Source organism: Eretmochelys imbricata, chromosome 1 (genome assembly GCF_965152235.1).
Source record: "Eretmochelys imbricata isolate rEreImb1 chromosome 1, rEreImb1.hap1, whole genome shotgun sequence".
In the NCBI taxonomy this organism is placed as follows: domain Eukaryota; kingdom Metazoa; phylum Chordata; order Testudines; family Cheloniidae; genus Eretmochelys; species Eretmochelys imbricata.
The window spans coordinates 47097557-47123664 of NC_135572.1; the positions used below are offsets into that span (position 1 = coordinate 47097557).

At 39.8% G+C, this 26108-nt stretch overlaps 1 protein-coding gene across 1 annotated transcript in view; it reads left to right on the forward strand.

Moving 5' to 3' along the window:
* The window catches only part of PAN3 (poly(A) specific ribonuclease subunit PAN3), a 119512-nt gene that overhangs the window by 86450 nt on the left and 6954 nt on the right, over nt 1-26108 (forward strand). Inside the window, exons 7-17 of the mRNA XM_077809871.1 lie at nt 1477-1724; nt 2863-2967; nt 4108-4165; nt 6564-6725; nt 7055-7171; nt 8306-8407; nt 19020-19185; nt 19654-19741; nt 21510-21649; nt 22646-22775; nt 25448-25512. Coding sequence (XP_077665997.1) covers nt 1477-1724; nt 2863-2967; nt 4108-4165; nt 6564-6725; nt 7055-7171; nt 8306-8407; nt 19020-19185; nt 19654-19741; nt 21510-21649; nt 22646-22775; nt 25448-25512 — 1381 coding nt within the window. The remainder of the gene's footprint in view (nt 1-1476; nt 1725-2862; nt 2968-4107; nt 4166-6563; nt 6726-7054; nt 7172-8305; nt 8408-19019; nt 19186-19653; nt 19742-21509; nt 21650-22645; nt 22776-25447; nt 25513-26108) is intronic.

The following is a 26108-nucleotide window of genomic DNA, read 5'->3' on the forward strand; positions in this document are numbered from 1 at the left end:
ATTCTTGAATGAGAAGTTGCTCAATAACTAAAGTATGAATGTAACGTAGGGTGCCCCTGTCTATTCCAGTTGCAGCACTAAAGTGCTCATCAGCCCTGAGATTCTAAAGTTGTTTATAGGACTTGGACATTAGGGTGCGGTTGAGGGCTTTGGCTGGGGGTGCAGGCTATGGGGTGGGGCCGGGGATGAGGGGTTTCGGTTGAAGGAGGGGGCTCTGAGCTGGAACTGAGTGGGGTGGAGTGTAGGAGGGGGTGCGGGCTCCAGCTGGGGGTGTGGGCTCTGGGGTGGGACCAGGGAGGAGGGCTTTGTGGTGTGGGAGGTGACTCCGGGCTGGGGCAGGGGGTTGGGGTATGGGAGGAGGTGCAGGGTCCTGGTGGCCGCTTACTGCGGCTCTCAGGAAGTGACCACCAGGTCCCTGCAGCCCCTAGGTGCATGGATGGACAGATAGGCTCCGTGCATCATGCCTGCAGGTGCCACCACCACAGCTGCCATTGGCAGGGAGCCTGCCTTAGCTCCAGGCCCCTGCTGTGCCGCCAACTGGAGCCACCAGGGTCCCTTTTCAACCAGGAATTCTGGTCAAAAACCAGATGCCTGGCAAGTTTGGCAACCCTGTTGGATATCCAGTTACCATGGATTTTAATGCGTATTGGACATTCAGGTCCCTTGGCAGCTTTGAAAATGTCAGCCCAAATCTATACTAGTTCTCAATCTGGAAAGAGTTACCATATCGATATTTATTAGATTAATTTTCCAATCAACAAGAGATCACTTTTTATTTGGTCACCTTAGGAAAAGGAATAACTTTTCTTTAGGGACTTATTCGTCATAGTATGTAGTTCATAAGCAGTCTGTGAATTATCAGAAATATAAATTTCTTAGTACTGCTTTAAATTGAAAAACTTTCCTGATTGTTTACTTGACTACCTTGTGTAAAAATTAGTGTTAATATATATTGACACATTTTCATTCCCTATATTATCTGCACACAACTAAACCAGTTCTGCCCCTACAAGCATGCCAATAACTTGGTTATTTCTTTGTCTTTGCAAGTCTCCTCTGCTCTCAGTCCCATCTCCCTCTTGACATATTGTATTCCATGTGCCATCTTAATTCCTCCTCCTACATCTAGGCCACATGTTCTCCAGTCCCCCAGCACAACTGTCCTGGTCTCCTTTTAAAAGAAGCAAAGATTCTGGCTGTTGTGTGTCTGTCCTCTTCCTGGGAAAAATGTGTCTTCTCCAGCTGTACTGCTACTTTGTCCCCTTAATGCTTCATAAAGAAATAGTGGTGCTTATGCCTTTCTGCTCCCTGCCTTCCTGCAGAGGGAACTTGCAGCTTCCTGGCCCTTCTCACCTATCAAAATTTCATTTCACCTTGAGCAAGTCGATGAGGTAGATTTTGTTTCAAGCTTTGAGTTAGTCTTTACATTTCCACAAAGCAAAAATTTGTTGAAGAAAATTTCCTTGTCTTCTTAAGGAATGTCACTGTCTGCAGGATCTTCTCCTCTTCACTCCCCTAAAATTACTCCTCACACATCTCCTGCTCCTAGAAGAAGAAGTCATACTCCAAACCCAGCAAATTATATGGTGCCTACTAGTGCCTCTACTCCTGTTACTAATGCTGTCTCCCAGCCTCCATCTACTGGCCAGGTGATTCAGAAGGAAACTGTGGGTGGAACAACGTATTTCTACACTGATACAACTCCAGCCCCTCTCACAGGAATGGTATGTTTGTTTTGATACCCTCATAACATTTTTGACCATATCTGAGCTTTTTCATAAAATGAAGATGTTTGAGAGATGTTTAATCTTGCTACTAATTTGTATTCTATTGCAACTTGGCACAGAAGCTGTTACTTGGACACTTTCTCTTGCCAAATCTTAATTTTGAGTGGTATTATTCAAGTGATATGAGAGCGCTATGGGGCAGTTTTTTTCCTTTGCTGTTTCTGACTGTTCTATTTCTGCACTCCTGTGCTGAATCTGTTACGTTCTGCACCACCCCCCCAAAAAGGGCGTATTGGGACTCATGAAAAATTGAAACTAGGAGTAGGTTACTGAGTTATCATGCAGATACTAAAATGCTGTGATGATGGGGGAGAGGGTAGTCACATAAGACCCTAAATAGTTGCATAATGTGGGTAATATTCAAAGGCAAACTGGAACTTACAATTTTGTGCAGAATTCTAGTAAATGGTTGACTAGAGAGGAAGTGTTCCGATGACCACTCAGAATTATGCTTCTTTGTTTTACTGAGTCTGGTATGTTATATGTACACAAGACTTCTTGATGAAATTTCCATTAATTTAAAAGTTGTAACTAAGCAGAGGAATTGTAAGGAAAGAAAGTAGGAAAAATTCATGGATAATTAAAAGGGTACTGTCAACTCAAAAATCACATTGTCTGAATAGTTTAATAGTGTTAAATTTACAAGTAACACCTAAGATTATTATAACTGAAAGAGATATGAGAAAACATATCTGTATTTTGCTTGTTTCCATTTGTGTGGGCTTTTTCACACAACAGCAAGAAGAAAACATTTTTTAAAAAATTGTTAAACTCCAAGAATAATAATCTTTCATTTCTGCAAAATAAAGAGAAACTTGCATTTACGGATGGGAAAGAAGGACAGTTAGTGTTAGATGATTTAAAAATCATCTAAAGTTGCATTGGTTGTGAATGTCACATTAGAAAATTATAGAGAATGCAAGAAGTACATTCATAGCACATGTTCCATTTTGAGGATTTTGTTAAGTCAGCGGGTCAAAAAGTGCTCAGAATAAACACATATCAAAATCAGATAGATTTTTCCAAATTCTAAAGGAAACAAGTCTTAAATAATCTTTTATTTTTTCCCTTTTAGGTATTTCCAAACTATCACATTTACCCTCCTACTGCACCTCATGTTGCTTATATGCAGCCAAAAGCAAATGCACCTTCCTTCTTCATGGCAGATGAACTCAGACAGGTAGGCTGTCATAGTGTTGAAGTAGAAATGATTCAAATATCTTAATATATTCTTAAAGAAAATTGGGCAACCACAAACAACAAAAGGGAAATAAGCACATTAAAACCACGGAGACAGTTATCTTCATTCCAGACTTAAAAATGTAATCATGTTACAGAAATAGAGGTACCACAGAAAACAAAATTACAAGTACTTATAACTGTAATACCTTCTGCATGCCATATGTTTTTATCAAGAAAGTTTACTTGAAGAGAAATGTATTATTGTAAATCTTTTAGAATTTCTGTACATGCTAAACATTTTGTGAGGCACTGGGGTTTTATTTTAAATTTGATTAGAATACAGCTAACTGAAATTTTATTTATTAACTGAAAGTTTATTTCACTAGGAGGGTGGTGAAGCACTGGAATGGGTTACGTTGGGAGGTGGTGGAATCTCCATCCTTAAAGGTTTTTAAGGCCTGGTTTGACAAAGCCTTGGCTGGGATGATTTAGTTGGTGTTGGTCCTGCTTTGAGCAGGGGATTGGACTAGATGACCTCCTGAGGTCTCTTCTAACCCGAATATTCTGTGATTCTATTCTATGATTTTATGAAATGGAAGTATAATCAAGAAAATGTTGATTTTATGTGGATTTATTTATATACAGAGTATGTAGTTCTATTTCTTTAGTATATTTAAATGTATTATGAAGTTGGCTGTAAAGTTAACTGCCTCAGCATTTTCAGCATACCTGTTAGCCTTCTGGGGCAGGATACTGAGCACCCCTGGAGTTGCTCTGACTTGTTATGGTGTCTCTTGGTATTATGCCCCTGCTTTTTTCATGCTCCTTTTACAGCTCGTTTCTTCCACACGACACTTCTTTTTTTAAAAAAAGAAAAAAAAGTCTCCATTGTAACCTCCTTCTGATGAGAAGCAGTAGTCCTGAGGCAGCCTCCCTTTTGTGCAGGTTCTACCTGTGGGGAGAGTCCATAGATTCAAGCCCTAATTTTTCCAAGCTGGTGATGTGAGTTCTCCTAAAAAGTCAACTAGCTATTCTACTATGGAAACCTGGCCCTTCCTAGGTATTATGCTGTAAATTTAGCAAAGATGATAAACTAAATTATGTTCTGTACTGTAAGGCTACATAATTTGTTCCTCAGGAGCTGATCAACCGACATTTAATAACAATGGCTCAGATTGATCAAGCAGATATCCCTGGTAAGTAACTAGAAAGTTAGTCATAATTGTCTGTGATTATTCTAAGCTAAGTCTTGTTTGCTCTCACAACCGCATAGCACTACTAACTTTGTTAAAAATAAATTTATATTAACAGCATGTTTTGACAAAACTGTTCCTGAATTTAATTTTTTATGAAGTGTATGACTTGGTCTGATTATACTAGAGCTGTTAATAACAGATGTCATTGTTTTAATACTTTGCCCCTTCAAAGTACTTTACAAACATGAGGTCTCTACTGTTCACTGTTTCTTCTGCATATTTTCTTTTCTTTATTTTAAAATTCTTTAGCTGACTGTCTGTTTTTCTGTTTAACACCATACATCTGTGCTTAAAAAGTAAGCAGTTCTTAACTTCATTGAGCAGATTTCCCTTTTAGATCCTGTCCGCAATCCACGTTGTAACTGATTTTTGTATCCAGTAAGTGGCATGGTTGGCTCTAAGCATGGTTTGTTTTCACACATTCTATTGGGTGACTACAGCAGCTAAGGCCTACTTTTTCAAAAGTGAATATGGATGCAGATCATCAGGAGAAGGACTTTTAAACCCATCAACTTGACTATGTTTCTAGCCTTCAGCTTTGGGGACTGTGGGTATGTCTACACTTAAAATGCTACAGCGGCACACCTGCAACACTTCAGTTTAGACACTACCTATGCTAACGGGAGGGGTTCTTCAGCAGTCCTTTCCTTGTTATTAAAATATCCTGACAGGCATTGGATGAAGGAATATTTAGGGTGCCACTTCACTACCAAGAAATAGGGGAACTGTTCTAGAAGCTTATCTGTATAAAATCAGACCAAGGAATTATTTTAATGAGGAAAAACAAGTAAAATTCCACAGGTTTAGTAATAAGCATTTATTGTGATACTTTAGAGGAACTTTTTGTACTTTTGAGAAATTCTTCCTAAATAAAGGCATTCAAACAACATCCACAGTATTTGTTACTGCTCAAAGGTATTTGCTTTTTAATGAGAACTTTCTCCCTAGCATCCCCTCCCCCAGCGTCTGCTTGATACTAATGGTCCTCAGTGCTTGCGAAGTCCATCAACCTGTTGTCTTGTCCTTTTTTTGCTGCGTGTATAAATATAGGATTGACTTCACTAAATGATTTAAACAAGGGAAGATGAGTTGAGGGAGTAAAACCTTGTTTAAACTCAGTGCCTTTACTAGTTAGGCCTTATCTGCATGGAGACTTAGTTCACAGCAAGCCAGGGTGTAAATCTAGAGCATATTAGCCTGCCCCACGCTAACTGCATGTTTGGACCTTGCTACTGCACTCTAAAGTTTCATAGTGCATTTTGACATATGCCATTTGAAACAAGTGTATGTCAAAGCTCACTTCAGAACTTTTAGTGCACAGTAGAAGGGTCCACATGGCCACTTAGTGCTCAGCAGGCTCGTATGCTAAATGTTCACACCCTGGCTTGCCACTCACTAAGTCTCCATGTAGACAAGCCTTGGTAAATGTGGGTTTATGTTTAGAAGACTTTGTTTTTACAAGACACTCTCGACTGGTAAGATAGATTGTGTTTTAAAATGCTAGTTAACATGATTTTAGACAGATTTTGCACCTAGCGTAGATTGGGGAAGTTGTGTTTAAAAATGCAGTTGCTCATCATGGTCAGTCTTTTGGAGAACCTATTGTTGACCGCAGTCAGCTAACATGGTTTTTATGCAGTTTGCCCTGTCTAGGTGCAAAGTTGGGACTAAAATACAAGTGTTAGCACTTTAAATGATGCACTATAAAACACAGTCTAGCTTCCTAGTCTGGACTGTCCTCTTAGATGTCTTATTATCTGTCCTGTTCCCCTCACTCTCCAAATAAAATAGTGTATTCATTCTGAACACTGACAGTGTCTGTCTTTGCTGTTCTCTGCTGCTGTCATAACGGAAGTCAAGAGTTGACTCGGGGCTTCATATTCACAAGGCTTGTGTGGTATTGGGGATTATCCGTGTCCCTTCATATCTTCATCCTCAGTAGCTGCAAGAAAGAGTAAATTTTCGAGGCAGACCAAAAGATAACAATTTGTTGGGCAGCTACCAATGTACTGCTCCCCACTATTTATGGATGAATTGGTTTAATGTTAGAATGACGCTGATACTTCATGGCACACAGGGCTTTTACTTCTCTTGTTTACTTTTAGTATGGCAAGATTATTTTTCAGAAAGCAGATATATCTGTTATCCAAAAATATCTCACAAGAAACCATATTTGTGCCAAAGATAGAATTATGAATTTTAACTTTTTTTGTTGCATGTATCTCAGACACAACACAAAGTATTGTTTGACATCTTAATAGTCAAATTTTCTTTACTACTGTAATATTGATTTTACAAATGCAATTAGTGTCTAATATATTTCTATAAACTGCTTTAGCAGTCCCTACAGAAGTTGACAGCTACCACAGCCTTTTCCCTTTAGAACCACTGCCACCACCCAATCGGATACAGAAAACAAGCAACTTTGGGTACATTACATCATGCTACAAAGCTGTAAATAGCAAAGATGATCTGCCATATTGCCTTCGGAGGATACATGGTGAGGGAAATCATAAGTTGTCATCTTTTTAAACGTCAATGCTACCTATATTTAAGCCTAAAACATTTGCACTTCTATAATACTACGCATAAATCTTAAATTGGCTTTGAAATGAATCATTCTGTTGGAATAAGAGAGCAAAGTTTGGCCTAGATAACAGTCCATAGTGTTGGAAATGAGCAAGCAAAGTTTTATATTGGTGTGCCTCTGTTGGTGGCAGCTCAGTACTTTCAGAACAGATACCAACGTTTTTTTAAACAAATCTAATGGAGCCTAAAATCACTGAATAAATGTAATTTAAACTGTCTGGGTTTTTATTCTCTTCTCAGGTTTCCGTCTTGTTAACACAAAGTGCATGGTATTGGTTGACATGTGGAAAAAAATTCAACACTCAAATATTGTAACTCTGCGTGAAGTGTTTACCACTAAAGCATTTGGAGAACATTGTAAGTTTCCAGGAATTAAACTGTTGAGGTAATTTTGAGGGTATTAGGGCAGTGCTTCTCACCTTTTTGGGTTGAGGACCCATTTATAAACTTTGGCCTGTCATGACACAGAGATCTCCCAAGACGCAATGACATCCCCCCTTCCACTGGTGGGAGTGGGAATTCAGAGCTAAGATTCCAGATGCTCCACAATGGAATTGGAGGAGTGGCAGTGAGCTGACACCGCCAAAAAACAGCCCCTCCAAGCCTATGGTATCAGAGGACACAGGGTGGGAGGGGGATTTGGGGACTTGGGGGTGTAGTGAAGAAGGGGTTGCGGGTTCGGAGGTGCTGGAGAAGGAGTTGGAGGGGCAGAGGGGTGTGGGTGCAATGGTGGACTGAGTGAGGATATGAGCATAGTGGGGCCCGGGGACACATTCCCCACACATGGCCCTTGTGGGGCAGAGGGTAAAAGGGTGGAGTGGGGATTTGTCATCTTTGGGATAAAGTGGCAATCTGTGGGAAGGAGTTGGGGGCACAAGGGGCTGGTGGTGCAGTCGGGGAAGTGCTGGGTAGCTGGTGGCCCTGGTGGGTGATATGATGGGGGTATTCGTCTGGTTGTGGAAGGAGGGGTATATCAGGCAGCCCAGGATGGGGAATGGAAGACAGGCAATACACCTTCCAGTGGGGAGGGGGAGTACATCAAGTGGCCAGTAGTTACCAGAGAATGTGACCCCTACCGCTCCCTCACAGCTACTGTCTCGCAGAGCTGCCTGGGCTCAGCTGTCTACTCCGGGCATTAAGATTTCTGGACCTACAGCACCTCTTAGGTTTGGCCTGTCTCCCCTAGTGAGGGGCCAGCCGGGACAAATTTGTGCGAGTGGCATTGTGACCTGGCGCACGGAATCGCAGCTATCACACATTCAAATTTGGCCTTGCTGGCCCCCCATCGTCATGAGGGAGGGGCAACTAGGGCAAACTTGAGCAACTCTGTGCACCAGATCACAACATTCGGAGTGTGGAGCTGAGTTCAGCCAGCCCCACAACCTTTTGATGCATTCTGGCAACCCGCTTTTGGGTCGTGAGCTATGGGCTGAGAAACCCTGTATTAGAGTTAATAATTGTTGTCACTTAACGCATCTTTTTATTTTTAAGCTCTTGTGTTTGCATACGATTTTCATGCTGGAGGAGAGACTATGATGAGCAGACACTTTAATGACCCTAGTGCTGATGGCTATTTCACTAAAAGGAAATGGGGTAAGGAAAATGCATTCAACTCACTTTAGAAATTATTTCAGATATCTGAGGTGTAAAGTTAGTTGGGCAGAGAAATAGGTAAGTTCAGCTTAATAATTTTTCAGTTAGTCAGATATTAGGTATATTGTAAGTACCACAGGACAATGGTCTTTACCTCCCTTTTCCTAGTTTATTTGTAAAGTTCCTAGCACCCTGTAGGTGTTATATGAAAATAAATGCATGGGAAGTATTTTAAATAATAGACTGAACCAGTTGAGCAATGATTATTTTCCTAATTTCATACAACTTCTGACTTTACATCAGCAAAAATGGAAGAAAATGCACAAGAAACTTGAGTAAGGAGGCTACAACAGACATGCCAAACCTGCAAAAAAATACGCAGAAATTGGGCTTGTTTTTGGCCTAATTGGCTTGTGAGTTGCTTGTTAGCTAGTTTTTGGCTTGTAGCTTGCTGCTTGTTGCCCCTTTTTTTTTTTTTTTTTTTTTTTTTAAATCGGCTCCTGGCAAGTAGGGGCCGGGGGGGGAGAGAGTCAGGGGTGCACAGCAGGCCACCACAGTCCCAGACTGCACGCCAGGGGGGATCTAGTTACGTAGAATGTTGGGGTTCTTAGGGATTGGCTTGTTTTGGCCTTGTTTTTGAAATGGGATTAGCTTGGTTTTTGGCTTATTATGAAAGTTGGGTGCTGCTTTACTGCGTGAAAGTTGGCAACTGTAGGCTACAACAACTTTTTGGCAGTATGGTCTACGAGATTGTACATGTGACTGGGAATCAGCTCTCCTGAGCTCTAATCCCAGCTCTATTATTGGGTGGCATTTGGCAAGTTATTTACCAGTGGGATTTTCAAAGCACAAATAACAGGTGCTTAACTACCATCTACAGTCATTGTGCAATTTGTGTCTTTGAAAATCTCCCCCTAAGTCTCTGTAATTTGAGAGGTCCCCCTTGGTAAAATGGGGATTCTTACTTGCTCACAAAGGTGTTATGAAGGCTAATTAGGTAATAACATTTGTATGGTGCTTTGAAAAGGTAAAGCTAGAGTTAGTAAGAACAGGAAACAAATTTAAAATCTCTGCACATTTAATATTCCTAGATATATTTTTTCCTTCATACTGTATCTACAGATCCACGTTCTGAGAACTGCAAGCCATGCCATAGAATCTGTTACTTTTTAGAAAAGAAATCAGTGGTTAGGGATTTTATAGCTCAAAGTGGCCACTAATTGGCTCTGAAAGCAATTCTGTAAATAGACCCACAGACTCTTCCCAAGCCTGCTCTTCTTACATCTGCCTGTTGAAACTGGAACCACTAGTTTTGGACTTGTTAGTTTATTTTAAATGTTTCTATTTAAATTCGACTTAGTTGTTTAAATCAGGACCTAGTGGATCTTCAGTGTATGAAAGTTGCAAGCCTTTAAAAGATGCAATTCAAAATGATCACCAAATAGTCCCCATTATCTTTTCATATAGTTCTCAGGTATGAAATTAAAACTTGATTTGCAGAATCATCATGACTGATGGTGATGTGCCAAAGGGAAAACTCCTCTTGATTTTCGGATTCCATGATAAGTTTCCAGGCCTAGCAGTTAAGAAAAAGAGCAGTCCTAAACCAAATGAACTTAATATGGAATTAGTGAGAGAGAATAAACATGGAACTACTGCTATTTTAGTCACTTTTCAGAGTAGGACTGAATTTCTGAATGTCTCCCACATGTATTTTTTCTATTAACATTTCAATCTATCTTTCTTATGTTTTCTTTCCATCATCTACTTCTCTCGGAGTATTGTACACCATAGATAAGACATAGCTATGAGTGATACTCTTGAAACAAGAAGGGGGCTCTGTTTCTTTTTTTTAAACAGAAACTAGGTGTTCTGTACAATTAAGTAGAATATTGTTATAACAAAACTAAAGTTGTTTTTCAGGAAGGTATTTAAAGTAATTCCACCACAGCTAGAGCAGCTTTCAGTACCTGCAGCATCTAGTCCTTACTATTGAACTCTGCAGAACAGCCGCTTCAAACTCTGTTCCAGCTTTTGCATGGTGTTGTTTAGATGAGGCTAGTCAGATGGCCATTTTTGCCAGGGCATTCCTTCAGATATTTCTTCTGGTCCATCTTTGAGTTACCTACTGCTCTCTAGTCTACAAGAGTGGGCATCAATGAGCAAATTGAGAGAGAAAATAAGATTGTGTGCCTATAATTTGAATTCCCAGGCTTGACTACCTTCACAGATTCCTTGCCCACCCCTCATTAGAGTTTCTTGGCTGTCTGCCTGCCTGGAAGAGACTCCCAAGAGAAGCAGGGGGTATATGGAAGACGAGATTTCCTTTCTATAAATTCCCAAAGAGCACGCTGCAGTATGAGGCCCTGAATGGTGCTATTACTTTTAAAGGTTTAGAATCCCTACAGAGTGACATACAACTTGGTGTGAATCTGTGGAAATAGTGAATTAAGAGAATTTGGTTTCAGGTATGCAACCTTATTTGTCTCGGTCTTATCAGTTAGCAAAGCTAGTTTTTGACAGTTAAATGAAAAGAATTGTGGTTACATAGCTGTTTCACATGTCACTTTCTGGTGTCAGTGTGGTCAGTCTTTTTTTATTTTGCTATGTCATCTGCAAATACTGTTCCAGAATTTTTTGGAAGGGATGTGGTATAAAGCTTTCTCATTACAGGTGGGGGGGGGCCCTAACAACGATGGTTTATTTTTGTACTGAACACCTGTACTTTATTTCCTAATTTTTTAAAAAAAATTTCCCTGTACTGTCTTCTATTCCATAAAATATCTTCTGTTTCTGGTAGTATACTGTGATAATCCAGTGTTGTTTTTGATGTATTTTACAATGTGGATAAGATTTAAGGATGAAGCATGTACGTTTTTCAACAGACAAAGCATTCTGTTTGTTTAGAATCCATTTATTTGTACAATTCCAGTTTCTTTGAATCTTGCTGCTTGTTTTGTCTATCAATTTTTATTCCCAAGAAGGGAATTTGTCATCTTTCCATGAGATAGTTATTGTTCTGGAGTTTCTGGTAGAGCATTTTTTCTTTTTTTATTAGCATGATATTACTTAAAGTATTGAAATATTACAAGACATGACAATGTGTCACATCTCTTTTTACACCAGCTGAAACTCCTCTTACTGTAGAAACCTGGCCTCAAAAGTACCTTAAACTGTTACTCTGCCTGAATGAATTATAATCAATTAATAGAAATTAAGTATCAGATTGTTATAAAAAAACTACACAAAAATTGTACATATTTTAAATAATTTGCTAAAGTAAACACCAGCAATATTAGAAATAATTTTTTTTGGCAGCATTGGATGGCATTTCTTTAAAATTGATTTCCTAGATCAATATACTACTTTAGTTTGGGGGTGGGGGAGGGGGACTCCGAAGACAAGCAAGCCTCTATATACATCTTCCAATCAATGCATTAAAAAGTTCTGTGTTATCCATGCTTATTAACAAACCCCTCAAAGGCTCTGAACATTAGTTTTCAGTGCTACAGATTACTTTTCTGAATACAGCCGTTTTTCAGCAAAGACACACAAGCCCCTTTTTGACGTATAGGCAGGAATCTGTTTACGCCATAAGAACATAATTTGGAACTGAATCCATCTTTTCCATCCCTGCCTCAGAATCGTTCTCCAGAATATAGTCTACTTTAAACTGTTTCTAGTCCTCACAACTGAGGACCTTGAAAACGTGAACATTATAAGTTGATGTGAATATAGCCTTTCTGTATCAACAAACAGGCAGAAACTAATAGCTCTGAGAGGTATAAACTGCACCTTTATCGCAATAGCAAGTTGATACTGAAATCTAAAGAAAGCACTTTAAATGGAAACTAACTATTTCACTGCTGCTGATTGTTTAGCAGAAATATCTAGCTGACTAGATTGTTTCGCGATCCAAAACTGCCTTTGTGACTGTCCAGGAGTTAGAAGTCCCAACTCTCTCCTGAAACCTCCGTATCCCTAACAACTTTTGTGAAATGCAGTTATTCATTAACAGTACAAAAATTCTGCAGTATATTGATTATTGACAGTGTAAAAATAACTGAATTCAATAACCAGTTGCAGAGGGTCTACTGTATTCATTGTACTTTCATATTGGATTTGTTGAAAAACTCACTTTTTTTAAAATTTAAATGAAACTGCTGCAGAAAATCCATACCACAGTACTATGGAATGTAGGCGCAGCTTGTGGGGGAGGGACGGGGGAGGGAAGGGAGAAGAATGGGTGCAACAGGCAGGGCCGGCTCCAGGCACCAGCTTTCCAAGCAGGTGCTTGGGGTGGCATTGAGAATGGGGCTGCAGTCCGTGTCCCGCAGCGGCAATTCGGCGGCAGCTCCACCGCGGAGGCTTTTGGGCAGCAGCTCCGCCACTCTTCCGGGCGCGGCGGCAATTCGGCAGCGACTGCTTGGGGCAGCAAAATTGGTAGAGCCGCCTCTGGCAACAGGGCCTTTGTATATAGGCAGAAGGTGCATCATCCTCACAGTAAGGGAGAACTTGGTTTTTATTGTCCCTGTTCAAGCTGTGAATTGTAGTACCTCTCTCAAACAACTAGTTAAATAAGATCAAGGAGCATCTATTGACAAAGAGTAAGCATTGAATTTAAAAAGAGCATAATCTTGGCAGGCTAGAACATGATCCGGTGACTTCTGATTGTCTGAAGTTTTTCTCTAATCCAAAATCAATTTAGCTCACGTTTCATTAGCATGCATCCAAGACAATGTTCCTGAGTCACAGCTACATTTACTTGCATGTGGGGGAACCTTCTGGCAGTGGGACCACTTCCGTTGTCTGATGGGGAGCATATTGCTCTTGAGCAAGGGTTTACTTTAAAGTTTGTTCCACTGACATCCTCATAGCGCAGAATTATAAAACTAGGAGGATGGGCTTTTACTTATAACAAGAAATGGCTCGCTTATGTAAGAATTGTCATCCTGAAAATATTTCTAATCTCTTCAGTCATTCATGACGTGCTGAAGTCTTTTAGGTCGTGGCCTTGTGAAAGATGACAGTGGAATTATGTTGCAGAATACCAGGAATAGGTTAATTCTTTTCTTCTGGTGTTTGCTCTGTAGAGAGGGGATGTAATCCAAAATTTTGCCTGCTACAGTTGTTGATTCTAGTCTTTTGTGTTTTACTGCAGGATGTAGTGACATAGGCACATCTTTTCATTACCGGGTGTTGGACCTCTGTGGAACTCCCTGCCCTTGGTATAAAGCTTTTCTGTTTGCGTCCATTCGGTTTGATCATTTTTTGGAATTTTTTTGACCTGCTCCTCATGAGTTTTATCCCACTATTATCAACTTTCTGGAAAAGTGCTTAGCTCTGTTTACTCAAGTGATCACCACTTAGGTCACCTGGGCTGGCCTAGCTCAGATGTGAGTGACCGCACTGCAAAGCCATAATCGGGTGCATCTACTCAACATCATACAGACTGGGGTTGCACTCTGTCATGCTTTCTGGAGTGGTTAACAACTGTGCATGCCAGCCTCAGGGCAGACTGTCAAAAAGGCACCCCAAACTGGTGGTATATTCTATAATTAGATTTCACCAAACAGGTAACAAATATGAACTCCTGAATCACTGTAACAGTCTTACCATGGAGTTCCAGACAGTTCCCTTGGGCATTTCGATCTATCTTGCCATCTAAGCAAGCAGAACTTAGTGATAAATGGTCACTTGCACCAAAAATCATAAAATATTCAGGTTGCCCCCAGTCCCAAGAGACCAGTCACTTACCCCGGATCAATTTGTACTTTAGATCTCACACCAAAGGCAATGCTGGTAGCCAATCCTATAGTAAACTAACTAAGGATTTATTAACGAGGAAAAAGAAGAGTTATATACAGGTTAAAGCAGGCAACATACAAGCACAAAAGAGTCAGTCTGTGGTTCCAAAAGGTGACAGAGATGGAGTAATCCACCCACTGAATGTCTTTTTAGACTAACCCAGGTTAACCCTGAGAATCTCTACTTTTTGTTTCTTTGCTCCAGCCCTGGTAAGAGTCCAAACAGCATAAGAGAGATTCAGTTTCTCCTTGTCAAGGATTTTAATCCTCTCCACACCATAGTCCAAACTGATGGGATGAGTTCATGTGTAGGTCTCCCCTTCCTGGAAGGAGTTAGGAATGCATCAACAGGGACTCTTTCTTTCAGTGCTACCCAATATCTCATTTGCCTTCTGTGGGCCATCTTGTATACAGAACAAGCCCTTTACTTTAATTAGTTACTTTAACAAGCCCTTTAATTAGTGCTTCTTTTCCCGTTTGGTGAATTACACAATTACAGAGGTTTACAATTCAAAGTAACTTTTCACTGTGGGCCAGTGGTGAGCAAACTTTTCCAGTTGTGCTCCCCCCATCCCCGTACCATTAACGTTGTCTGTCCATGACCCCCTCCACTACTACACAGTCAAGGCTTCTTCAGCGGCAGCGCTTGGACTGAAGGCAGAACTGGGGATGGAACTGTGGTTGGGAAAGGAGCTGGGGCTAGAGGTGAAGCTGGGCTGGGGGCGGAGAAGGAATGAGGCCAGAACTGGGCTGGGGTTCGGGGTGGAATGAGGTTGGGGGCGGATCTGACATGCAGGCGGAGCAGGCCTGGAGGCTGAATGGGGTTGAAGGCAGAGCTGGTCTGGGACCAGAGCAGAGCTGGAAGTGTGTCGCTCTATCCCTCCCCACATGGAGGCTGGCCTGGGCCCTGTCACACTCTTCTCCAACTGTTCCTCCACTCCCCCAGGGGGTGTGCACCCCACAGTTTGGGGACCACTGCCATGAGCTCTAGAGATTATAAGTGAGATCAATATATGCAGCATCCAACAAGCATTTTATAAAAGTCTAAACACATTCTGATCAACTTAACATCTAAAATATATTTTGATAATGCTAACACACAGGTAAGCAAGACTGGTTTCCAGCTATGCATTTGTAAGTGTTTAGTGAGGCTTGGGGCCTTGGCATGAGCTGGGACCTAGTCTGCCAGCGTGTCACATTCGTGTGAGTTGCTAGGACTTCTGGAGACACATCCCATCATTCTTAGCACTGCAGAAAGCTAAACTGCTCTGATTCTTTTGCAGTGCATTGTGGGACAACGTGTCCGTCTTTCTCTGCACATGGAGGGAATTGTGGGAAAGCATTGGAAGACTGTCAGCACTTGAGTGGGCTAGTCTGTGTCATGACAGCAAAGTGGGCAGGTTACCAGCCCAAGTGAAAGCAGCATTCTGTCTTTATCTTATAGCCCCAGAAAAGCCAGCTAGCATGGGTTGAAAGCACCTCCAAACTTGGGTCAGAGGTTTTTGTGGTGTAGGAGGCTGGGCTAGAAACACTCATACGAGACCAGATTAACTCGGCAGTGGAAATGTAGACTGTCTGTCCTGTAGCTTGAGCATTCTGGTGCAGGGACTGTCTTCCTTAGTGCATGCGTTTACAGTTCAAATTCAACAAGATTCTGATCCTCGATTGTGTTACTACCGTAATACTACTAATGAGGGCTAATTAATACTACTAATGAGGGAATATGCCAGGAGTCTGAGTGTTTCAACTGATTTGCATTGCATTCATTTATATTAATGTTTTGTTTGTCGTAGCTATGAATCTTTATTTCTCACAGTATTCTAAGGGTATGTCTTCACTACCTGCCGGATCGGCAGGCAGCGATCGATCCAGCGGGGATCGATTTATTGCGTCTAGTCTAGATGCAATAAATCGATCCCTGAGCGCTCTCCTGTCGACTTCTGTACTCCAGCGCCGCGAGAGGCACAGACAGAGTTGATGGGGTAGCGGCAGCAGTCGACTCACGGTGGTGAAGACACCACGGTAAGTCGATCTAAGTACGTCGACTTCAACTATGTTATTCATGTAGCTGAAGTTGCGTAACTTAGTTCGATTTCTCCCCCCACCCCAGCGTAGACCAGGGCTAACATAGACTAAAACTAAATACTCAATAACATTTTGTGCTATTTTCTCTGTAGTCTGTCTTATTGGGGAAGGAGAGATGATTGCTGTAAACAGTCTGAGTGATCAGTTTAACATTGAGAGTTTGTCTTGAGCTACTTTAGATCTGTCTGACACCCTGCTCTCCCCTTCCCCCCCCCCCCCCAAAAAAAGTGCATATCAGATCAGTAACTGCTTAAGTCGCTAACTGGCACAGAAAACTCCAGCTTTCTAGTGCAGAAATAAAGTTTGGTATTTTAGTTGAGTAATCACTCCTTGATCCTTTTTACCTTCTCAGCATATGTTGAGCGCTCTTTCATTAGTGTTTTCTGTATCAAAAGGCAAATATTGCTCCCACTGTGATACTTAGATTGTAAGCCCCTTGAGGCAGGGACTGTTTTGTTTCTGTACAGAGCCTCACACAATGGATTTCTGGCCTATGTCTACGGCTACTAAGTGCTACTGTGATGCAAATAATTGCAGTTTTCCAAGAAGATAAACATTTGGCTGTGCTTTTCCTTTGCGTATAACAAAAATTACATTTGATTCTAGTGTTTGTTTATTAAACAGATGTAATAGTCGCTGTCTTAAAGGGACCCTTTAAGACAGTGACTATTACATCTGTTTAATAAACAAACACTAGAATCAAATGTAATTTTTGTTATATGCAAAGGAAAAGCACAGCCAAATGCATATGCATATCGCATCTGCTGCAGTTCACCGTATCTAAAGGAGTATATAATGAAATAAAGTGCAGGTGTGAGTGACAGAGCCTTGCCCAATAAGGCAACAAACGTCCTGTCACCCTGACATGAAACAGTGATCGATATGAATGATGAAGAGGGGATATTTTAAAAATGTGTGCAAAGCGAGACTACTGGTGTAAAGTTTGTGGAGGATTATTCACATACTGATTCATCAGCAGGGCAATAAAGCTAAAATTAAATCATTGGGAGCCTCCATGTGGTGTGCCAGAGTTCTGTGGGTTAGAAGAGGAAGTGTCTTGTCCTTCAAAATCTGAACCAAAGGAACCTTCACCACCAAGAGTGAACTAAAGATAAAGATGTTAACAGAAATGAAAGCAAGACACATTCCTCTCCTCTCTCTCTGGCCTTCCCACAACCCCCCAAACAGTAACATTTCATCTGGAATCATCTATAGCAATGTGCTTTACTTTTCAACAGTGGCTGTTAACTACAGTCTTGAGCAATTTCCCAGAAATGTTGACGCATTCCTGGGGAAAACCAACAAATTGACATTTTATATGGAAAAGGATGAAGATACTTGTAAATTTCTCAGCATTGAGGCACATATGTAAGAGCACTGTTGAATCAGGGCCTTACTAAGAGGAGCCACAGTGATGACCCTGATAGTCCCAAAACAAACGCCAATGAAACGTCTGAAAAGAGCAAACTTGATTTCCTAGTCAAATTTAGTTCTAGTACTCCTTTTCTGGAAGCGTTGTTTCCACCGTAGCCGCACACACAGCTACATCTTTTAGTTGCAGAGTGTCTTCAGTATTAACAACCCGCCCCTCTGATTTTTTTTTTTTTTTTGTAGTCTCCCTATTTCTAGTCATTATTTTAGGTCAGTCATTAAAATCAACCACTAAGATCTGCACTCTGTGTATTTTGCTGTTCTAGAAGCATGGCTTTTGGGCTATGATTTGGAAATGGATTGAAATCAGTTTGCTTTTCCATGGCCCACTGAACTGTAGTAATGACTGAATTACTAGTGATTTGAGTCACAATGAAAGAAATGATCTGGGGTAATAAGGCTCAGCATTCCAATTCTGTTGAACCATACAATCTTTCATTCTTATTTCCCGAATGAAATTTGAAATGAGCTTGTTTGTTTATCTTGTCTGTACACTCTGGGATTGGGGGAGGGGTTAATTTATACTCCTTTCTATTCTTTATATGGCATAAAATGGTACCAGTTGCAGATAAGCAGTAGTTATTGTGTTATATGCCTTTTGTTTTGGAACGTTTTTGGTTTCTGCTTTTTGAGTATCGTGCTGCATCAGCAATCAGACTGCAGCAGTCAGTTTTTTAAACCTATTGCCTTTTCGCACTGAATTGTCATCCTAACTTTTAAAATGACTTAATTCTCATGAATTTGAATCAAAAGTTACAATACTTATTGGAGGAGATGTCACCGGTTTGAAGATCTATTTTGACCATTCAAAATTATCCATTTAAAAGGGTGGTGGCGCTTTTTAAGTAAGCGCGCGCGTCTGTGCCACAGCCAAGGAGTGGGGTGCCCGCCTGCTGTACGCGTGCTTGTACTAGCCTGCCAAAAAGGGTAGTGGAGCTGCTGTAGCCTGGGCGACGGCAGCATGCCTCGCCGCTCCAGGTACGTACCCACAGGGTTACCGTGGATTTGTACTCTGGGCAGCTACAGTGCTGCCCCTGCCCATTCTACAGCCCCTACACCCCTCCTGTTAGCAGGCTAGCTCAGATGTGAGCTAGAAGGAGCGTGTATGCAAGCTGGGAGTCACACTTCTGGTTCATAGTGTAGACGTAGCCTTAAAGTAGAATGAAAGTGAGGTACGTTGGTCAATTCTTCATTTCAAAATACGTTAACTTAAATATTACATACGATCCTTGAAGTTAAAGTTGGCTGCGTTTTGTTTGTTCATTGATACTATAATATTTTGCTTTTAGGTCAGCATGATGGTCCCCTGCCCCGGCAGCATGCTGGGTTACTGCCAGAGTCTCTTATTTGGGCATATATTGTGCAGCTCAGCTCTGCGTTGAGGACCATTCATACAGCAGGATTAGCATGTCGAGTTATGGATCCAACAAAGATTCTAGTAACGGGCAAAACAAGGTAATGGAAAACAGCCTTTTCAAATTAGATTGTTGACTATTAAGATCTGTGTGCAACTATAGCTTTTAATTACATTCCTCTGCCAGATATGGGGAAACAACCTAATAATTTGACTAAAATGTTTTATGTTGGCCCAAGACTAATGAAGTGATAAAAGTTTGATGCTCGAAATCAAGTTTTACTAAACTAAGTTTAGAAGAATTTACATCTTGCGTGCTGCTTACTGGATGTTTTCAGAAGGCATGTTTGTGGATCTAACCATTTAAGTTCTTATCTAGAAAGCTTTCAGCTGCAGCATATGTTTTAATAAAAAAAAAAATTCTTAGTAAGCTAATTGGCAGCAGGAGAGCTTAGATGACTTTTTTGAAATCTTACCCTGTATTTTTATATGATAAATGTCAGAAAAAGACTAATCAACAGAGATAAAATCTTACCAAATCTCTTCCCTATTTCCTGTTTGTTTCAAAGGTTACGAGTGAATTGTGTTGGAGTCTTTGATGTTTTAACATTCGATAACAGTCAGAATAATCCACTGGCACTAATGGCTCAGTTTCAGGTAGGATGATAGTGCCATGCTTGCTTTATAATAGGTTGATTTCTGTTAGATAATATGTACCAGGAAAAACTTAATTCCATTTGAAACATTAATTTTCATTAAGGCCTAGACATTTTACATTTTTAGGCTTCAGTGTATATATATTTTAACTATCTTTGGTATTGGCATATCTTTTCCTCCTAAAGCTGTCTAAATTTATTTGTGATTTGTATATATGAGCTGTCATTTTGTTACTGTTGAAACTTCTGAAATAAGATAGCTCTTATATATTGACAACAAGCAAAGCATAGGGCAGCTTACTTTGCAAAACCACAAAAATCAGAATTGGTTGGAAATGAGATTCCTTTTTAAAAGAAGGAAAAATCTTTTAAATTTAGTATGAAAACTTGAGTGAATACTGGGAAACAAATTTAGGATGTGATGTGCGCATGAAGCTGCTACAGAATTGGGCTCGTGTCGTTTATGGTTTTAATAGAAAATGAGATCAAAGAACAGTTAATGGTTTAGTTGTACTTTTGTTTCTGCTTTCCATTTTCATGCTGTTATAGCCAGAATAGTTCAGAAGTAAATGTGTATCTAAGAGCAAGATAGCTTAACAAATTTTTTTTTAAATTTGTACTTGCACTCACTCGCCTCTTCTTTCCCCTCCCCCGTCCTTAAATGGGCTCACTGTGGGATGACTTCTCTTCCCATTTCCAACAGTTATACACTCCACATACTTCCTGCATTAGGAAGACTCCCTTTAGAGTCAATGAGTGCTATGCCATAATTCTCTGGAGGGTTACTTTCCCTAACTCCCCCTTGGGGCTGACTACTGTCTTCAGAGCATTTTCATCTCCTGACAGCTTTGGGAGTGTAAGACCACAGTAGGAAATTGGACTTAATTTGTTTTCATTAAACAAGCTTAGTCAGTGAGAGAATTGCTTATTTATACATACATAGTAATAAATGGGAAGTTTGAATAAGCTGGTTTCTGCCTGGCTAAAGCTCAAGACTTCTCAGAAATGTAGCAGCTTTCTGTTCATGTTAGAGTAAACCGCTCTCAATTTACTTTACCAGTGTACATTAACTTGTTTCTTATTTCTTCTTAGCTGGATATCTCTTGTTGTATGTTCTTTGTAATCAGCAGAAAAGAAATGGCTAATAAAATTGATTATCTATTCAGCCCTTTTTATTCTGATTATAGCTTTTCTTCCAAAAAACCTTGTCTGGTGGACCTGCAACACATAACATTGCTTTCAACTTATGACTAATTGCCCAGTAACCTGAGGATGCTAGTAGGCAAGAGTTGCCTGACTGGCATTTCTTTTAGACCCTTGTGGACAATGCAGGGAGATGTGACCGAGATGTAACCAGAATTGTTCTATTTGTCACCAGTTCATTCACTCTGCTGGGGTGGGATGTGGAAGGGGGTGGATAGAGAGAAGACACCTCCTTCTTCTAAAGCTTCTGATCTCCACAAGAAAGGATCTTTCCCTTCTCGAGATAGAATTCTGCCCTGGCACTCTTCGTTTGTTAAAATTTAAATTGCAAATAGAAATAGGCAGTTGAATGTTAAGTGTTAATAAAGATGCATATAATTCCTACCAGTTGTTACTAATACAGACTTCTGTTTTGTGCACACTAAACATATCTTGAAAAATTCTATTGATAGTGTGGGCTTTAAAAGCATTTAGTTTAGATACTCATTTAAAAAAAAAAATAAAATAACTATTGCAAGTACTTTTAAAAAGTGCCATAGTAAAGTTATGTTTGTTTTTTCTATTAGCAAGCAGATCTGATCTCACTAGGAAAAGTTGTGTTGGCGTTGGCTTGCAATTCTTTGTCGGGAATTCAGAGAGAAAATTTGCAGAAAGCTATGGAACTGGTGACAATCAACTATTCCTCTGATCTGAAGAATCTGATTTTGTAAGTTCATAGTATGGATTGAAGCATATTTTTGTTGCCGCTTTTTAAGTTGAAGGAAATTTGTTAGTAGCAAAACACAAATGCAAGATAATATATAGCCGAAGGTACCAATGAATAGTTCATATTTTCAGACACAAATAAGAGTTAAATTCTGTACAGTGTCTAAGATCATTTCAAATTAAAAGAACAGCATTAAAAAGTGGTACTGAATTGTCGTCTTAGTAGGTTAAAAGGGCCAACAAAATACATTATTACCCTTGCTATTCAGAGACAACTTTTATATATTTTCTACAGTATATGTAGTAAATATGAACTCCCATATTCCCTCAGTAAGTGGTGTTTAAGGTGTTCTGACCAAAATATCATAAAATCTTCTTTCAAGAGTCAGAGAAATAGCATATGAATAATTGGATTTGCATTAAGATCTTAACTTTTGTGTTCTACCTCTTTATACAAACTATAGGCACACTTTAGTTCCTGAAACTGTCCGTTTTTTTATTAATAGGGTTGCTGCCTTTCTGACCAGAGAGATAGGATTTGTTTTTTTGTGTTCATAAATGTAGTCACTGTTTTCCTCACCCACCCCTACAGTCAGAGAGAGAGAAATGGGAGTATTTGTCCCCTGCTCCTCATTTGAAAAAACATCACTTGAAAATTTACAATCTGCATATATCTCCTACTTTTAATCCTGCCCTTTCTGGCATTGATCTACTTCTGCACTGCCATGTGAGTACTCTTTAGCATACTGAGTGCTTTCTCTCAATGATTGACTGGAAACACAGCATATAGGTAAGTTACAAAGAACATTTTCTCTGCTACTTCAGTACTGCTGCTTGACATTTATATAAGAAGACATAGTGGCAGCTTCAGAGCCAGATGCATGTTTAGTGCTCAAAATAGCATTTGAAGCAGAAAATAGGATCTGGTTAAAACAATATGGTGGCATCTCTCTTTAAATGTGATGTGTTCAATTACTCTGTTTGGTTTTTTTGGTAGGTATTTGCTGACTGACCAAAATAGGCTTCGCAGTGTAAACGATATCATGCCTATGATTGGTGCACGATTCTATACGCAACTGGATGCTGCTCAAATGAGAAATGATGTTATAGAGGAAGACCTTGCAAAGGTAAATCATTCAGTGGTAAAAGGTTGAACATAAGTATCCTACGGGGGGTAGATCTACAATTTATAAAGTTGAACCCTGTTCTTGTTGAGCTCTAGGTGAGTTTTGTCATTGACTTTTTGAGAACTAGAATTTAGTGCTAAATAAGAAATTCTAATAATATTGAAATAAATACCTCAATTACTGATGTCTTTGGGGACAGCCCAAGCATTTGACTGACCTGGGTGCTGGTTGTATAGTCTTAACAAGTCAAAGCTTGAGGTCTCCCTAACTGATTGTAAACCTAAAAGCCTGGTGGCCAGTTCTCTGAGAGGTGGTCAGTGCATGATGATGGCATTTTAATGTGGGTTTTAGTGGAAGCACCATCATTCTACGGAACCAACAGGCTTAGGAGAAGCTAAAAGACATTCTATGTGCATTGAACTCCTTACCTTATAGAATGAAGATTGCTTTTCTGATTGAGTAGATATGATCTGCAGTACATCAAAACACTTTCAGTAGTTTGTATTAGAAATAGGCACAAACAAATACTACCTTTGTTTGATTCCTCAGATTCCATTACTCTTCTCCTTACCCCATATTAACTCCTGTTCAAACAAATGAAAAATAGAGCTATCCGCTGTCACCCTCGCATCAACTAAATCAGTCGCTCATACTGTTCAAATTCAGTCAAGACATGTATTGCTAAGTAGATCTTCTGGAAGTTATATAGCTTCCAGAAGAAGTGTACTTTCCTGTTACTATATAATACTGCTATAGAGAGGGTTTGACTCTTCCTACTTTGACTACAAATCCCCAACAAGATTCAGACCAAGATGCATGGTAGGAGGCTTTCGCTGCTTCCCTCTCATGTGACAAAACATGGAATAACTCAAATCTTCAGTCAAAGTGCCATAGTAAAGTTATGTTTGTTTTTTCTATTAGCAAGCAGATTTGATCTCACTAGGAAAAGTTGTGTTGGCGTTGGCTTGCAATTCTTTGTCGGGAATTCAGAGAGAAAATTTGCAGAAAGCTATGGAACTGGTGACAATCAACTATTCCTCTGATCTGAAGAATATTAAGGTTTTAAGGGCTTAAATCATGCCTTTATGTCCTGTTTCCCTTAATCCCATTGCCCATACTGACGTTTTAAAAGGTGACCATATAGCCTAGTGGAAAGAGCACTGAACCAGGAAATCTGGGTTCTGTTCCTGGCTCTGTCACTGGCCTTCTGGGTGCTTCCCTCTTTGTGCTTTGGTTTCCTCATCTGTAAAATGGGGATAATAAAACTGACTACCTGTGTAAAGCATTTTGAGATCTACAGATAAAAGTTGCTATGTAGTCGTTAAGCATTATTATTTTTTTAATGTATATATTCTGCATGCAAAACCTTGTAGCTGGACAAAGTAGGAGGCTGCACTGCCACTCCATAATCTGAAATTAATACAGTTACAGGAGCAATACAAACTGCTCCACAGTATTCCAGGAGACTGAGGAGTATAAATCTTGTTGTCCCTTTTCTTCTTGTCTTTCAAATCAAGCTGTCACACTAATGTATTACAGGATGACTTCATTTGCCAAATTTAGGACCCAGTTCTGCCAACGTTACTCATGTTGAGTAGTAAATTACTTCAGGAGTAATCCTACTGAAATCAGTGGCACTGTGTGTGGAGTAAGCTGCTATGCCACATGAGTGTGGATGGCAGTAACTAGGTCTTGAGATGCTTTATAATGGTACATTATGAGAATCTTTTTTCCTTCTGGAAGCCTGATTTGAACAGCCTCTATTTAAACAAAATATGCATGTATTCAGAATGTGTTGTAAACTAGGATACAGGCAGAACAATTTTTTTCTCTCAGACTTGACGTGGAGATGGAAAGCAGTGTGTGAAATGGATTATCAGCTGTCTGTGTCATTAAAAAAAAAAACCCCAAATTGCAGAGGTTCTATACTTTGTGTTGATTTTGTTGCTGTCTTTGTTTGGGATGGTGTCAGGATTTTAGCTCCTTTAGTTATACGCATTTGTTTATAGCTTTCCTTTTGAACAGATGTGCTTTGTGTCTAAAGTGGTCTTGGATCTGATACTTATTATGCATTTGGATTGCAATCTGATTTACCAGTATTAGCAAACGCCGTTTACTAATGGTGGCCGGCAAAAACAAAAAAAGTGAGAAGAAAACAAAACAATCCAAATTGAATGTCCAGGTAACCAAGATAAGAGGGGCATGAAGCAACTAGGAAATTTAGCATTTTCCTCTTCTGTGGTCCTGATGTCTAGACCCTGCTCCTGCTCCATCTTAAAACCCAATATACTTTTTTAAAGTATCCACCCTCTGGTATCCTAAACAAATGGGGTAGCTGGAGTCTGCACTGGTGTTCCATGAGGCAATGAAGCTGATAGTCTAGCCCTTTCTGGGGCAGAAACATGGCCTGGGTGCTGGCCAGACTGGAGATTTGCAAAGGAAGAAAATGAAGCACAAAGATCAATAACGCTGACTTTGGGTATGCAGTGCAATGTATTGATGAATCTATTTCTAGAAAATGTAAACCGTCTTCATCAAAATTAATCTGATGGGTCTTTGCAATTTTGTTACACAAGATCAGTTTTGCTGCATTGAGGCTTTTGTGTGCACCCGTGTCTAAGTTTTGTGTTTCTTCCCAACTTTGAACTAATCATACATTTCTTGTGTTATAGGAGGTGCAGAATGGAAGGTTGTTTAGGCTTCTAGCAAAATTGGGAACAATCAATGAGAGGCCAGAGTAAGAGATGCAATGCTTTTTTTCATAGTACAATATATAAAATCCAGTTTATAATTCAAGATTTCTACCCTCACAGATATGATCTGAATAATCCTATCTCCAGTTATGCCTCTGAAGAAGTAAGAAGTAAAGACACCTTGAGGCAATGAGTTAGGCTATTTTAATCAGAATTTTAACTTAAAGAAAAGAAAAATATTCCTATCTGAACATATATATTTGTGTTTCTTTACCATATATTTAGCATATATATTGTATTTGAGGTTTATTATGCTTGAGAGCACATATACAAGGCTATGGCTTACCTCAATATGTAATTATAGTAAAGTGTTTCAGAAGAGTTTGAATGGGGCAGAGTTTTGTGCCGATTGTCTGTCTGCTGCTAATATGAAACAATGTACTTTTCACTGGCCTATTTTCAAAATCACTTAAATAGACTGTTAGGTAACTGCAGATTTGAGTTACAATATAACTAGTTTTTAGCATTAGTCTGGTAACTTTGATGGTTTTCCTCCCAATCCCTTTCCTGCAAGCTTTTAGTAAACATTTAACTTCAGGTACTTTAGCTGAGGAACTATGGATAAAGCTTCTTATATCTT